We start from the raw sequence: 17,812 nt of genomic DNA, 5'->3' as shown, positions 1-17,812 counted from the left end.
CCCGCCAGATTCTGCGTCGGCATTTCGTCCCATCGTCTTGCTCGATGAGGCGGGCAAGCTCTTTGAGCGCCTTTTGGCAGCTCGTCTCACCGAGCACTTAATGGGACCGGGACCGGACCTCTGTGACTCGCAGTTCGGGTTTCGCCGGGGCCGGTCCACCATTGACGCGATCTCGCGGGTGAGATCCCTGATTGGGGACGCAGTGAAAGGGCGAGGGGTGGTCGTGGCGGTGTCTCTTGACATCGCCAACGCCTTTAACTCGCTTCCCTGGAGCTGCATCCTCGCTGCGCTCAGCCACCACCGCGTGCCGGAGTACCTGCGGAGAGTGTTAACATCTTATCTCTCCGACAGGTCCGTAGCGTATCCCACGCGGGACGGGTGGTGCCAGAGGATCGTCAAGTGCGGTGTTCCACAGGGGTCGGTACTTGGTCCGACGCTGTGGAACATCGGCTACGATTGGGTGCTGCGGGAACCACTCGTGGCGGGGGTCGACGTGACTTGTTACGCCGACGATACCCTCGTCACGGCCCGCGGCGATACATACCCAGAGGCGGCTCTCTTGGCCACGACCGGCGTCGCCGAAGTCGTCAGCCGTATTCGGCGCCTGGGACTCGTGGTTGCCCTAGACAAATCCGAGGCCATTTGTTTTCATGGGCCTCGGCAGGCGCCGCCGGTCGGAGCGCAGCTAGTGGTGGGCGGAGTTTCCATCAGCGTTGGTAGGTCGATGCGGTACCTAGGCATCGTCCTCGACAGCAGGTGGAACTTTCGGGAGCACTTCCTTCGCCTTGCACCCAAACTTGTTGGAGCTGCTGGGGCACTGGGAAGATTGCTTCCGAACCTGAGGGGGCCCTCGGGTGCATGCCGCCGGCTTTACACCGGCGTTGTGCGCTCGATGGCTCTTTACGGGGCGCCCATCTGGGTGGATGCCCTGAATCGCCGGAACACTGCGGTCCTTCAGAGACCGCAACGAGTGATGGCGAACAGGGCCATACGGGGCTACGTGACCGTCAGCTTTGGAGCGGCATGTGTCCTCGCCGGGACTCCCCCATGGGACCTTGAGGCTCGTGCCTTGGCGGAACGTTACCGTCAGGCGAGAGCAGAGAGGAACACGGGGACCGGATTACTGCCAACGGGGGCACTCGCACGGCGTGAGTGCCGCGACGAGATCGTCCGGCAGTGGTCCGAGCGGTTGGTAGAGCCAAGCGCCGGTGTTTTGACCATCGGCGCTATCCGACCGGTCCTGGATCGATGGGTCAACAGGCGACACGGGTCGATGACCTTCCGGCTGACGCAGGTCCTCTCCGGGCACGGTTGCTTCGGGAGATACCTGTGCCGGATCGGCAGGGAGTCGACGATGGCTTGCCATCACTGCGGCTGTGCCGAGGACACGGCGGAACACACACTCGCCGTGTGCTCGGCGTGGTCGGAGCCGCGCGCGACGCTTGTTGATGCCATCGGAGCCGATTTGTCACTTTCGACCGTGTGCCAGGCCATGGTCGACAGTGGCGAGGCATGGAGCGCCATGGTCACCTTCTGTGAGGAGGTGATCAAGCGCAAGGAGGAAGCGGAGCGGGTCAGGGAGCTCGATCCCCTCGCTGACCCAAACCGCCGACGCCGCGTCGGGCGCAGGCGGGTGGCGCATTTGCGCCGCCTTCCTCCTTAAGTGGAACCTCCGGGTGACGGAATTGGGACTTCCGTCGCCCACAGGAGAGGTGAGGTTCCCAAGATAGGTGATGGGCGGGTGGTGTCACGTCCATCGTCTATGGTGTTTGATGCCGTCACTATCCACCCAGGCGGCATCACCCAAGGTAGGGCCCCCCTACAGGGGGCGAGCCGCGCATGGCGTGCGTCTTGCGGTACTAGCTTATTGCGGTTATCCCGGCGCACGTCTTTGCGGAAGCGGTTGGACACTCGTCAGGTTTTTAGTGGGCTCTACGGTGGACCACATACCCCGTTTGCGCAGTCCCAGTGCGGCGGGGACCTAGCCGGTGGGTCGACTTTTTACAGCGACCCCGATTGGTTTCCCTGACGAAAAAAAAAAAAAAAAAAAAAAAAAAAAAAAGGTGTCCGTCCAAAAAGTACGGACGTAACGCTAAAGAATTCATGTGGCAAGCTATTTTTTGTTTTAACTTCGTCTACATGCAAGCCTGGATTTGTAGTTGCCAGTCTGGCCTTGGACATACACTGTCTACACCTCGAAACTTACTAACTGTGGGCTCGAGGTAATTTAGTTTGACAACTGGACGGCAGTGTGAGTAACAGGTAAGCAATGATAGTCTATTTGTATGACCGTTTGGCTGAACAATAGTTAGACTACGGCTAACTATAGGTAATTGTATGTATGCTAGATGACCGTCGAGTTGGTAATAGAAGTACTATTTCCAGCTTTGCTCAAGATTCGATAATCAACTACCAATTCATTGACATAAATACGTGAGTATATCGTCGTTTATGATATGATAGAGAGATAAGAAAACACATACTCAATGCTGAAATGAAAAACTGATTTCAGAAATCTGAAGCACTTTATATCTATTGCATTTTTAAGACAACTATCGGATGAGTTTCCCTATAGAATCAACTCTTTTTAGTATTCCCAGTTACTTTAATAGTTAGAAGAACTCAAATACAATTCAATTTTAAACTACTTAGTTTCATTAACTAGAGAATGTTAGTGAAAGAATATTACGAAATACAATATTGCAATTAACGCATCCAATACAAAAACTAATATCCGGATAAATACGCCAACCGACTTTGTACCATGAATATAACTGTCACTATTTTCCCTCCCTACCCTATATTGAAGATGATTCGTATGCAGCAGCTCAACCAACCTTATTATATACGTGATAAACAATAATAGTGATCATTATGCACATAAAGTGATGTTATAGTATGTGTAAGATGACAAAAGTGCTCGTTTCCATACGATCGTCTGCTGTGTTGCTGAGTTCTTTATTCGATTGTACGTTGGTATAATATGGGTATGACAGTAAAGTATTGTACGTTATTCCTTGTTTTGGTCGTCAATTGTTTAGAATTCACTGTACTTCTGTTGTGAAAACACCAAGAAAAGAGTGGTTGTGTTCAGGAAAAAATATTAATTATGTAGTTGCGAGAGTCAATTGAAACGTTGGAATAACTATATTGAGTGTTGCACATTGTATAAGCGATGCTTGCAAATGTTGCGTCATTTTCCTATTATCTATTCAAAACAGTTCGTATTTATTACGTTTTAGGGTGCATTTATATCCAGTAATACTCAGAAGTGGTGGTCCTGTATGATGAGGTATATGCATGTGAATGTGGCAAGGGAATTTTGTAAGGATCGTACCAAGCGGTTTTCTTTTGTCTCTGCCTACCTCTACATGCGTAATTTTATTTATGTATGTTCATTTCTAGTTCCTAACAAAATCGAATATGTGTCGCTGCTTAGTTATAACGGACAAAAAGCCTAGAATTTCACATTTCATTACATATTTATCCTCCTAAACTATTACCATCCAAAATACGACACAAACAAAAACTGAATATCACGTTTATTATTCTTTTGATACGAATGTTAGCTCATGATAAAGCCTAATGTACTAAATAAATACAAACTCACGTCAAATATTGTGTAACTTGAAAGCGACTTGCGCTATCTTCACACGTTAGTATCAAAATAGTTCTTGTTGCTAAGTGAATATTGCAACTTTGACTTGCTAACTTGTGCTCTCAGAGTGTAATATCTAAGACCTGTTAGAACTCTAGAGGTACGGAACAATTTGATGGTTGAAGTGAAATTGACGCAGTTACATATCATAAAGAGCCGGTTTCTCAGCTCATGAATAAGTGTCCGATAATCTATCCAATAGTTAAAATGACAGCAAACGTATAGAAAAACTGCAAATTTCTACCTGAAAAGCTAATTGATACTTACTTGGGTTAAAAATACTAGTAACATTTTCAAGGTTCTTACATATGAATTTATCAAATAGAAAACCAGAATAGAATAAATAATAAGAACCAGGTTTAAAAAGAATCGATTTCATACTAAGCTAATAAATATATTTCCAATAAAATAACAGCCATATTTCACCAAATTTTCAAATGAAGAAGCACTGTTAGACCACGTAGCATACGTTGTAATTGAAATAAAATGAACTGACACAAGCAAATCCTTACAAAATAATTATATTGAATCCTATTAAAGCAGTTGCATAGTAATCTTACGATAAAATTCTCCCCCTGATCGTCTTATTAAAATACATATTGTGGAACGAGTGATGTTACGTCGCATCGCTAAATCCTTACGCGAGGGAGACGCGTTCAATTGTCTTTCTTAGATTCATACATTGCATTGTAACGTTTGAGAGCAAAGTGTGATGTAAATCCCAAAAAGTCGGTAAAAGATGAAAATGGATATATACGCATTAAATAAAAATAAATATAAACAAAATTAAAGAGAAATTTAAAAAAACATGTTTATCATTTGAAAGTAGTAGTTCTCTGATTGTTTTTCGTCTGGAAAATTGATACACTATAAAAACAAAGCCTATTTATTTAGCATCATCCGAATTTTTCATTGCATAAGTGTAATTATATCATTACGATATTTGTTTACTTAGCTACAGGTTTTTCCTAAATATATTTTTATCATTAATTTAATCAGATTTTTTATTTCTGCAAGTCAGCTGGCTTCGATGTTTTTTATAAAAAAATACATTGGGCTGGTCTATTTCAACTTAGTTTCTATCGGGGGCGTAGCTCAGATGGTAGAGCGCTCGCTTAGCATGCGAGAGGTACCGGGATCGATACCCGGCGCCTCCATTCTTTTTGTTCATTTTCTTGATCGGTTAAGACTGTTTACTTACATTACTTTACGCAATTTATTGTTCTAATAGCATAACCTTTGAGGTTTGTATGTAAAACAAATACAATCATTTGTTTTACAAATGGATTTTGAAAAAAAAAAAACAATAATGTTAACAATTTCTTTTTATTTACAGTAACAATAAAAATATATACAAAGAGACAATAAATGCTGCGTTTTCTTTAAGAAAAGGCGGGAATTCCTGTAATAGCTCTGCCTAAAATCAGTGCGTGGATATCATGAGTTCCTTCGTAAGTGTTGACGGCCTCTAAGTTCATCACGTGTCTTATAATATGATACTCATCAGACACTCCGTTACCTCCTAACATGTCCCTCGCGGTTCTGGCAATATCCAACGCCTTGCCACAATTATTTCTCTTAAGTAACGATATCATTTCGGGCGCGGCTTTATCTTCGTCCTTCAGGCGGCCAACTCTCAAACAAGCCTGGTACCCGAGGCTTATCTCCGACATCATGTCAGCTAGTTTCTTCTGTATAAGCTGGTTGGAGGCGAGCGGTCTCCCAAATTGTTTCCTATCTAATGTGTACTGTCGGGCGATCCGCAAACATGTTTCAGCGGCACCGAGAGAGCCCCAAGCGATCCCATATCGCGCGTTATTGAGACATCCGAACGGCCCCTTCAGACCTACTACGTTGGGCAATAAATTGTCCTCTGGTATAACCACTTCGTCGAGCAATATCATGCCGGTTGCCGAAGCTCGCAAAGAAAATTTACCATTGATTTTAGGTGTATCGAGCCCTTTTTTGACTTGCGATCGTTCTACGATGTAACCTCTTACTTTGCCTTCGTCGTCCTTCGCCCATACGACCAATATATCCGCGATTGGAGAGTTTGTAATCCAAGTTTTTGATCCTGATAGCGAATAAGTTTTGTTTTTAGCATCATATTTTGCTCTTGTTACTAAACCACCTGCATCGCTGCCGAAATTAGGTTCGGTCAAGCCGAAACATCCTACAAGTTCTCCCCTTGCCATTCTCGGCAGATATTTCTGCTTCTGTTCCTCACTACCGTAATTGTATATGGCTCCCATCGCCAAGCTGCTTTGAACGCTCATGGCAGATCTATAAGCTGAATCAACTCCGTCTAATTCCCTCGTCATCAGGCCATATGTGACGTAACTAACACCCGCGCAGCCATAGCCTTTAATAGTACAGCCGAGCGCTCCCAATCCGCCGAGCTCCTTGTAAATTTCTCTATCAAAAACTTCATTTCTGTTCGCTTCGATTATCCTCGGCAATAGTTTCTCGTTGCAATAAGCTCTGAACGAGTCCCGAATCGCTTTTTCGTCGTCATGTAATTGTCCATCTAAATTCAGTGGATCCTCCCAGTTGAATGTAACTTTCGCATTTTTTGAGCATGTGGTCGATAAAGCTCTTATGCTTAAACTATTTTTGCACAAAGATAACAATTTCGTGGACACTGACACGGCCATGGTTGTTAATATACGGAATGATACTAATAAAATGTCGTAACACTTTCTACTATCAGTTGTTTACTGTTGTTTATCACAAATGTACGACTGACTTTTCGTATGCAGCAACTTCAGTACAAATTAGTAGCACAAAATTTTCACTCAATTATCTAGTAATTTTCCACAAATTTGTGTTATTTAAACATTAATTTCACAAATTACGTCCAATACATAACCTCTCCAGTGACCTAGAGGAATTGGTACAGTTATAGCATTCCGCCGCTATCTTCATACCGTTGAACTTCACGTCACCTTCGTCAGGGCCGCGCATGTGTGCGTCAGTTATCTAATTTCCAAGCAATTTTTGGTGGGTGTGTCGTTTTTATTAACAACCTTATTTTCTACGCAATAAAGTTACAATTGACGCATACGTTTCGTATGACAAATATTATTCCATGATTGTTATTTGTTTTTTATCAATTTACAAACATGTTGATATGCCTCTTGACGATAAAAGAAAAGTAAAGTCGATTTAAATGAGCGCTTATCTCAACGTTACATCTTAATGTTATGTAAAATTACCACACAATTCAAAAAAACTCTTAGGTACTTACTCTTTCAGAATAATATTGGACAAAGTTCAAACATTTTACATACTAGGTATATAAACATTGTAAATAATAAATTAATATTTTATGAAAATTTTGTACATATTCAATGGAATAAAACAAATTAAATTTACAAAGAAAAACATGTATTATTTTCGCCATAACCAACTCTACTGCGCCATGACCTACGCCAACATACCTGACCGAATACTCAGAAACAACGTGCCTACAACAAAAAACACAGCAACTCGTAATTCGTACAATGTAAACGATTTTACTAAACAGTTTCAGGAGGGAAATTAGCACCACTTTTCCCTTGTAATTTGGAATTAGCTACGACAAAAATGTCGAGTCGAAAAAACTCGGTGCAAAATACAGAGGAACTTTAACTAGGCTGAAACATACGTATGAACTGGTTTGAACTGCTTTAGGTACCTAGGTGTCGGTGTATGAAGAGCTATTGTTACCTAGTTAGTATACTCTTCAACTGTAGTAACTTGGTTTATAGTAGGTAATATTGCTTAGAGAATATTTGGGTCTTGAAATAATTGGGTATGGGTGGCTTTATATCAATGGTGACGAGGACTTAAACCCGTTAGACTTTAGACAATAAGGTTTAGAATTTGATAGCTTGAAAAAACTTCTACGGAAGATGGTTAGGAGGACATAAGTTATCAAAGAATTCAAGCAGAAACGTACTAAAAGAACGCATGCTCGATACAATTTCGTAGGCGCTATATATCTACCATTTGTGTTGTGATGAGCACAAATATGATATATGTACATACCTATATACCTAAATAAAAAATAGGCCAAAAAATATTTTATTACATTAATTTAGAAATGCAAGTCGATAGAATACCGTACTTTCTTACCATAAGAGTCAAATCCTCAGTGTCGCTGTCCGATAAAAAACCGTTTCACAAATATTTAGTAAAGCCCAGCATTTACAACAAATTGTTAACCTTAATAACTGTAGTATAACAAACCGCCACCTATATTACCGCAGCTAATGTTTGGTTTTAATGTTCTAGTGAATTGATTAATATTTAATACTAGTTACAACCAGTTAGTTCTATTACAGAAACATCTAGTTATCAAATAATATACAAATGTTTTGCTATTATTAGATTTTAAATGAAATCTATTAGATGAAGAGTCTCTCATATTCTACTTTACTCATACAAACACAAATCTAAACATTAACTACATCTATGTATCTTTTGTACTAATACTGATATTGTTAGTTTCATCCCACTACTAGGCAATGGCCTTTCCCTATCTGCTTGATCTCCATTCTTCCGAATCTTTCGTCAATTAAAAAAAAAAAAGAAGATCGCCACTATAATTGTATTTAAGCCTTTTCGTAGCTGATACAACTACACGTAGAGTTTTCTCACTATAAAAGGAAGTGAGTAACACGGATGATGTATCTTCTCAAAATAAAAACTACAACGGGATTATTACACCAAAATAGGGAAACTACCATTAAAAATGAACAAAAATTAGTTACAGCACACGATGAGACAGTATGCGGACAGTGTGTCCATTTGTTTACGCCGTAGGGTAAAAACCACAGCGTTATGAATGCGAACAGCGTTGCAGCTAGCAAACTACAATGTTTTTAAGTTTTTCTTTGCGTAGACGAGCGAAATATTTAATTTAAACTAGCTCACAGAAATGTGCCACATGTATGTATTTCTGTTATTATTTATGTATTGTTCGTTTTCTCTGTTGTGACGACATATTTTGCATACCTGTGTTTCATCAGTATTATAAAATAAAAGGAATGAAAAATATTCTCTTGATTAGACTAGATTAAACTTTATTTGGTCGTTACTTCTGAAAATGTGTCAACACCTGAAAGCTTACCAGTTTGTTGGATATAATCATAATGTTTAAACCCAACATTGCTAGCAAAATTTTACATTCTTCCCCATTAGAGAAATTCGATCGAGACGTCATATGATATTTACGTAACAATGAATATGAACCAGACAGAACGAATTTACTTGTGCAGTAGATCAAACAAAAAGGCTCAACGTAACAATGTATGATGTATTTATCTAGAGCGATACGTAGGTGGAGTATATCATCCGATTTGCCCAACAATGCGGATCCTCGTAACACAGGGGGATGAATCTTCTATAAATTATTCACTCTCTATTTGCATGACAAACGACGGGAGAGCAAGGAAGGTCTAAGACCTTTTAATGGCACCTCTTCGGCCCTTGTTAACTGTATTTTAACCACTCCATCCTTTCACACTTCTAGGATACGACACTCTTTAATGGGCCAGTGATTTTTCCCAGTCATATGCAAATGTCAGATTAGCATACATTTTATTCCGAGCTCCTGTTTTAGCAGACAACGTTGATGATATTAAAAACGCAAATTCTCTTCTTGATGGTTATTGTTCAAGGCTTTTGTGTTGGCTCTTGTAATTTCGGGGAACGGTGCTGAGTAATTATGAAATTTTTACTCGGCTACTTGCATTTTAATTATGTTTTGAATGGCACAAGTCTACTTACATGGTAATTTGCTTATTTTTTCACGGTAACATTTCGCAACGGCCATTAAAAAAGTCATAACGCATCGAACCTTTAAATTTACCTTGGCACAGACAATACAAATCAACAATAACATTGAAAAAGTTCGACACAAGAAAAGTCCATAAAGCTCAAACTGCAACAATAACAGATCGTTTCGAGACACTCTAAATATCAAACGGTATATCCGACAATGTCTTCAGCAGCTGCATAATATAAAGTGCCAGTTGAAGCGACGTTCTAAAATTAGAGCCTCCAGAATATCGCCACAAACATAAATGGAATAGTCGTGTAGTTCGAGAACCTAGAAATACGAGATAATCTTCGTAGGTACCGTCTAAGTCGCTGTATGAAATTGGTTTCACTGTTGGCGTAAAGCGATTTTAAAATAGAATAGAAGAAATATCAGAGGATTTCACACGCGGGAAATAGGTGTTAGTTGTGGATAGGTATTCGATGTACGCTTTCATTACGTGTTTGAGACGTATCGAGTGCACTGCTGAAAGTAGGTGTCTGTGTCCGTGTTAGTGCAAGATTATACTTGTGCACGCTGTACAAAATAATTCATAAGTTTAACTTTGGGAACATTGTGGCCAAGTAAGCTAGGCAAGTACGACTCCTACGCATTTAACTTACGCCGAAACGTCAATGTATGTCGTGTATGTATGATCACATGAATCGCCGTAAATTATTATCAAACCAAGGGTATTTATCAAAACAAGCGTTTTCATATTTTGTAAATATTGTCAACCGTGAGAGTTTATTATGACAGCAAAACCGTTTTTTAGTTTACGAGGTTACTAAAAAAGCCGGTTATGTTTGAAATTGTTGTTAAAGTTTCATTCAAATCTGTTTCAGCCTGGAAACTAAAACATATTTCTAAAACCGTTCGATTTACATAAAAAATGGGCGTAGTTAAAATTAGTTTTGTTTCACTATCGAGTGCAGTTTGAAGCATTGTATTTTGAAACGATATTAAAAATGTTTAAACTTCCAATTTAGGCTTTTAGAGTTACAAAACCGTCACTTCTTTATTTTACAGATATTTTAAAGACAAGCACTGACATTTACGCGAACAATATTACTTGATTAATTTTATTGATATCGGTTTCAATTGTTCTAAATAAAAACACCCTTCTTCTTATAGCAAATATTCACTGGTTTGTGTTTGGATTTTAATAGTAGCAGCCATCTCAAAAAATCGACATAAAGGTAAAAAATATGACACGTATTCACAAAAAGAAACCGCCACGACTACGAATACCTACGCAAAAATAAATATCCCGAAATTCAATATTGGGCTGTTTAATTTTGTTTCTATTCACTTGTTATGACTTCTAGAACAGTCAATGTAAAAGCACTTACATAATCTCTGAATAAACTTGACAATGTTCAGAGGCAATTTTCTCATTAATTAAGATACAACGCGAGCATCATGGCCACGCCTTCAGAACTGCTATATCGCGAGATTAATGTAATCTGTTATAATTAGCGCCCAGAGATTGCGCCCTACCTCCGTTTAATTGATTAATTTACTATGAAAAGAGATGAAATACTTGGCTGTTAACTGTGCTTCTATTATGAGCCGTATCGCTGCTGAGGAGTTATATTTGTAACCAAAGAAATTAAGATACAACTGACGAGTCGATATTCTATATAGTTTTTTGTTTTAGAAATTGATCTAATATAAAGGAAGATCCAAAACATCAATGGAAACAGACGTCAATTCAATATTTTTTTTAAATTAAGAGAAATTTAATAATTTTGAACCGATGCTAACCCAACTAGCACACAAGCTGCTTATACAGTCGTTATACAGCCTGATAGTTGCATAAGAGTCGTTCAAATGCTGTACAATTCTCTATAAGGTGTATACTAGCTATTTAAAAAACCCTTTAACAGCTAGGCGGGACAGTAGCCGTTTAGTAGGAAACTAATGACTTATAGTGATATATGAGCATGTAATTGCATCGCTAGACAGCCTAGGGAAGTATAACTGAGTTAATGGAATCTTCTATAACACCGTTAACTGTATAAGGGGACTTTAGGAGATAAAGGAGTTAAAACGGAGTTATGCGTTGCGCTTATAGCGCTCAAGAGCGTAAATAAGCTTTTTGTAATGCCTTAGGTTCTATAACAGATTTTTTTAGGGCTAGTGTATTACTCATCTATAAAAGAGTTGCGTAGGTCTTTAATAGCGCCTTGAGCGTTATATCAGATATTTATATGGCTTCTGTACGGCAAATAGATGTATAAGGTATCATTCGAAACATTTTTACAGCCATGGGGATTACAGAATTATGTTAAACACCTAAAGCGCTATAACCGAGTAATATACCTTTATACTAAAGCTTAAAATTATTATCATAATATATTTACATAGGTGCAGTGGTGGTTCAGTCTGTCAACTGTTTTTAAAGAATAAATAAAATAAATAAAATAAATAAAATAAATAAAATAAATAAAATAAATAAAATAAATAAAATAAATAAAATAAATAAAATAAATAAAATAAATAAAATAAATAAAATAAATAAAATAAATAAAATAAATAAAATAAATAAAATAAATAAAATAAATAAAATAAATAAAATAAATAAAATAAATAAAATAAATAAAATAAATAAAATAAATAAAATAAATAAAATAAATAAAATAAATAAAATAAATAAAATAAATAAAATAAATAAAATACATAAAATAAATAAAATAAATAAAATAAATAAAATAAATAAAATAAATAAAATAAATAAAATAAATAAAATAAATAAAATAAATAAAATAAATAAAATAAATAAAATAAATAAAATAAATAAAATAAATAAAATAAATAAAATAAATAAAATAAATAAAATAAATAAAATAAATAAAAAAAAAATGATTTTCAAACTATTTTAATATTCAACGACTGACCCCTAAAAGTACGAGTAAAATGCTGGTGTGCGACCAAAACAGTTATATTGAAGCACTCCTATGCCACAACTGCAGAACCTTGAGGTCTACAACAGCAAACACTAGAGCCTTTGTACAGCTTAAGGCGCTAGAGCAGATGTAACCAACTCTGAGAGCTGCTTGATCGAGACGCCATTATAGCATTTGGTAAACATATTTTTTGAGGTTATTACGATCTTTTGAAGATCATATAAATCTATAGCCTGGTAATTAAAATCATTTTTTATTACCTATAACCCTAATTAAATTATCTGTAACCCTCAAAGTCTTATTTATGTTCAAAATACAATTTCCAAATCCACATATCTATATAATTTTTGCATTTAAAACTGAATATTTTGAGGGCGCATGAAAATATTGACGATAATATACATATATATTGACAGCAAACTGGAACTCGCACTTTCATATCACGTACACAAAGAAATAAAAGCGATACACTACTTGTTATTTTAATAATCCAATCCGTAAAAATAAAATGTCTCCTCATTTGTCACTGATGATTCATTTTAAAAAAATATATTTAGTTTACACCATAATAAACCGACCATATTACTAATTTAGAGCGTTAGCATTTATAACCGTTACACAGTAGCGCTAAAATAAGGTAAAGGTGGTATAATCGCGCTGCAAGAGCTTTTTCGAACGCTCGTGGCGCTAACCACCTCTGTACAACAGCTGGTAAGCGCCACGAAGCTGCGAAAAAGCTCTTGTAGCGCGATTATACCACCTTCATCTTATTTTAGCGCTCCTGTATTACTACTATACTACGTACTATTATAATTACTATTTACGACCACTGTAGATCCAATGTCGAGCTATAAGCTGGACAGTATGGGCCTATTTGACGCTACAAGAGATCTGTAGCCGCTTATAGAACCACTATACTTCTTACTAAGGAGCCTAAGGCGTTATAAAAATCCTTTAACCGGCCATTGTGCAGCTTGTTATAGCGCTTGTGTGCTAGTTGGGAATAAACAAAATAACGAAATGAAAATAAAAAATGTTTGAATAAAAAAAGTAGTTACCTACCAAGAAATAATTAAACACGACGTGTTAATAAACGTGTTAAAAATGTATGACAACAAGGGTACCGAACACCATTCTCATCAATATGCGGTTTAAACTTCAAATTGAAAACGAGCCGTCAAAAACGAGGCACAATAAATTTCAAAGTATTTATGCCTACATTATTATGTTTTATACAAAAGGGACAAGAGTTGATTCGCAGTAGAACACCCTTTATTCTTGCATCGTAATTTTCAACTCCCGAAATACAAACTCGAAACAAATTAATGTTAAAACAAATTTCAATTGAACCCATTACTTTGAACTTACTAAGTTTGTAATTTAATGTCAAATTTTGTTACGAGCAAACTTTAACAATGAGGGCCGTTTGACATTTTGTATATAAACATGATACATTGTTGTGTTCGGTTTGTTTGTATGTAAGAAATAATGATGTACAGGTACTTTGAAACCCTCAACTTCTTCAAATGTCTCTTTGTACGATAGAATGTAAATTAAAAGTTTTGAAGACTGATGGATGCGACGAAATATTTTCATGACTTCTTTTAAGCAGGTTCCTGTTTCCACCACTAGATGTCGCTACATGAAGCCAAGTAAATATAAATTAAGGCTGTGGTGTCATTTGAGCTAAGCTAAGCTAAGCTCCGTTGCTAAGGCTGTGTCTGATTCACTGCCATAGATTAGTTGTTGATTTACAGTTTGAACTATACACTCTTTCAGACAAACATAATTCCTTTCTGCTTTATGAGGAGTATTAGTTTCATTATAATTATTTTAAGTGCATATTTATTTAGTAGATAAATAAAAATATATGTAAACTAATATTATAAAGCTGAAGAGTTTGTTTGTATGTTCGAACGCGCTAATCTCAGGAACTACTGGTCCAATTTGAAAAATTATTTCAGTGTTAGATAGCCCATTTATCGAGGAAGGCTATCATCACGCTACGATCAAAAGGAACAGAGTACCAGTAAAAAATGTTACAAAAACGGGCAAAATTATGACCCATTCTCTCTTATGTGACGCAAGCAAAGTTGCGCGGGTCAACTAGTGTATAATATAGATAGATGCATGTTAAATTTGACAAACATTTTTGCACAACTACTCTTAAGAAAATCACCTCATATTTTATAATACGGATTTTACACTAACCGCGACGTAAGAAATTGCATTAAGTAAAATACACTTAGCACACCGTCTTATGCAGATTTTATCACTTCACTAAGATTAAAATAGAACATTATTCAGTTTATTTACATAAATATTATTAATGGTGTTTACAATCTGTTTCTGACATTTTAATAACTTAATTAAGCAATTACAGCAGGTAATCGTTTTGTAAGATATAAGTCTTCGATCATAAACACGCCACACGGAGTAAAATAGCTGGAGATAATATGCTAGGAACAAAATCTCTTTGGTTTCAAATTGCGTGTCCTTTATACGTCGTACAGTCAGCTCCAAAAGGAGCTAATCATGCTCAATCTTTTGAAACCCTATATACTGAAGTGTGCACAATATTATTCCATTGAAAAATCATTTGCCATTGATTGAAATGTTTTATTCTAACTCATTCTACCTGATTTTGATCAGTTATTTATTAAAGTTACGTAACACAGAGGTTTTGAATGATTGAGTATGATCAGCTACTTTTGGAGCTGACTGTACAATGCTATTACACGATGAACAGTGTTTCTTTGTTGTACAATGCTATAAAGAGTAATTTTTATATATTAGTTAGAATGGATTATCTAACTATTTTCAAAGGGTTTTTTTGCTTGAATGTCTGATTTGACAAACCAGCACTGCCGAATTGCATCATCATAGTACTAGTAGTTTAAGCGAAAACACTTCTGTACAACAATTTGATGAACAGTTATTGCTCTCTGTACTGAAATACAGTTGGTTTATCATCATTGAAATGGATAAATCTAAGATATTTTCAAAACCATAACATATAACACCACTAAAAATCTAAATGACCTCGAACAACTTGAAAATTTCCAACATCTTTAAAACGGTTTCAATATCGTTTTAAACTAAGTTTTTAGACATTTTCAAGTGCTTCATAATTTATCGAAAAACCTAAATTACAAAGAAAAAAAATCAATTTTTATTATGATTGACGGGCACGAGGTAGTTCATTACATTCAGGTCGAAACGCGACAAAAAAATAAAAAGTCAGTCTTCAAGTGTCCTATAAGAGTTCAAGGTAAATTTTAAATATTCGAGAATATAAACGTGTTTTACATATTATACCTTATTTTATGTTAAAAATATAAAACCAAACCTTTGCTCTGCAAAGTGGAAGTATAATGCTATTACTTAATAAGTTATTTTTTCTTCTTTTTTGAACTTACCTTTGCAATAATAAAACATAGTCACATGTGACATTTGTGTGAATAAGGTCAGCCCTAAAAACCACAAAATAAAGAATTATTTTTATATACTTAGTAGGAGTTTTCAGTACATAAAAATACTTAAATTAATGATTTTTTATGATATTTGAAACATCTAATACCACTGTGATTGAGATCCAAGTTTAGCAAGTACAATTTAAGCCTTACTGATTACATATACAATGTTCCTTTGGAATAGGCATAAACATTGTACGATACTAACAAACACTCTTTACTTAATCCATAATTTTCGTACATCAAGTCATACATACGGGTATAATAGTATGTTCGCTATGTACGAGTATGTATTAAACTTTAATTTTCAATTTAAAGTAATGAACAATAGCTGAAACAATTTCAGTATATCGTCAACGTATCACGTAAACTGTTGCAACATTGTATTTTATTTGTGCATACAGTTACAATGTAAACATTTTACATTGCTCCACACATTAGCTTACAAATAATAGTACACCACATATAAGGCGAGGTGTAAATCAAAGCTAAAATGTTTGCTGAAAGGATCGTAAAGTGACATCACGCACGTGTACATACTAGTATAATAAAAACATATAAATAGGAATGTCATTACTCCCTCATTTCATCGCTTATTATACTACGATAAAATACTATAATATGTCTTTTACCATATATTAGGTTCCATTAAAAAAATGTACGTCTATTTATGGTAAATAATATAATACAACATAATTTCATAAAAATAGTAATCGCAGATTATGTTACCTAATCAGATGATCGTTTCTATCAGGAAAGATATTATAGTTATTTTTGGATGAAGCTTTCGTAAAACATTTTCTTTTCAGAGTTCAGTTTCTTAATGATACGTATCGCTTAAAAGAATCGCAAGATGTTAAACTAATTTTCCAAAACTAAATCCAATGATCTGATCAGTGTTAACACTATCAGGATTAGCATTATCTCTATGATAACCGAAGCACGTAGTACTACAGCCTACTTCAAAACATATGCTCGAAGCACTACAACAATCCTTTGACACACTGCACGGGAACTAGAAGCACGGACGATTGTGAAACAGAATCCAATACACTCTAAACGGGACATCTCATCTCCGCTCACAGCAGGCCCTACAACAGCTACAGTGGCTATATCCAACTGATATAATATCACAAAAGCTTCGCAAAACATTCCGCATTCAATTCCACACAGTACATCACGTGTATTGTGACGTACAAATAAGGTTTTTGTTCGCGTTCACCAAGCAAAAAGTTTACATGCAACGAGTTAGGACATAGACTCGCGTAAAAAGCTGTTCGCGGATGTCGGCCGTACTGTTATGATATAATACATAGTGTACGCATTGTCTGTTTTGATTTGTTAAACGGTTTTTTCTGTACATTATTCTTTGTTTTGTTGACAGTTGCCTTTGTTTTAAAGAGAAACGAAGCAGCTTTAGCATATGACCTAAGATAATTTAACTCAATAAAGAAGCAAAGCAACTCTTTGGCCTTACAACTGCATGGTTTAAGTATCTACTAGATACAGAATTTTGATAAAATTATCTGATGTCCAAACGTGTCATAAACGCATTTATCAACACTCAACAATCTTGACGTTTTTCTCACATCACACAAATACACAATTTACAATGACAATTTAATATTACACCTAAATATGCACTCCAGCAACATACAGAAGCCAAAATAACCGCAACATACCTAGATGCTTTAGCAAAACTAACAAAGTAACAAAGAGGAGAGACTTAGACATGTTCAGTCGTCTGCATCTAATACGGTTACCATGTCCGGCGGAGAACTGTGTAAATTATTTATCACATGATTTGCACTCGCCGCCACACCACGCCGCCAGACCCCGCCGCTTCAGGTACTATGCCGTTTTTCAATTGTTGCTGTAATTTAACGTCACTCGCTTTCAAGGTAAAATGTTGTTTTAATTTTAACAGCGCAGCGTATAATATTGTATATGCATTCAAATTGTATTTTGC

The 17,812-nt window shown here is 36.7% G+C and overlaps 1 protein-coding gene and 1 non-coding gene across 2 annotated transcripts; one reads left to right on the top strand and one right to left on the bottom strand.

Annotated features, from left to right (window-relative positions):
• Positions 1–4,742: 4,742 nt before the first annotated feature.
• On the top strand, positions 4,743–4,815 carry TRNAA-AGC (transfer RNA alanine (anticodon AGC)). Its single transcript has one exon. It is a non-coding gene; the product is annotated as a tRNA-Ala (tRNA).
• Positions 4,816–4,970: 155 nt separating this feature from the next.
• Positions 4,971–6,558, bottom strand: LOC142977747 (glutaryl-CoA dehydrogenase, mitochondrial). The gene has a single exon (XM_076121829.1). The coding sequence runs from the start codon at positions 6,310–6,312 to the stop codon at positions 5,041–5,043; it is 1,272 nt and encodes a 423-aa protein (XP_075977944.1). The 5' UTR covers positions 6,313–6,558; the 3' UTR covers positions 4,971–5,040.
• Between the last annotated feature and the right edge of the window lie 11,254 nt (positions 6,559–17,812).

Source organism: Anticarsia gemmatalis, chromosome 13 (genome assembly GCF_050436995.1).
Source record: "Anticarsia gemmatalis isolate Benzon Research Colony breed Stoneville strain chromosome 13, ilAntGemm2 primary, whole genome shotgun sequence".
Lineage (NCBI taxonomy): Eukaryota > Metazoa > Arthropoda > Insecta > Lepidoptera > Erebidae > Anticarsia > Anticarsia gemmatalis.
The sequence above is the reverse complement of the archived record's forward strand: the minus strand, read 5'-3'. Positions and strand labels throughout refer to the sequence as shown.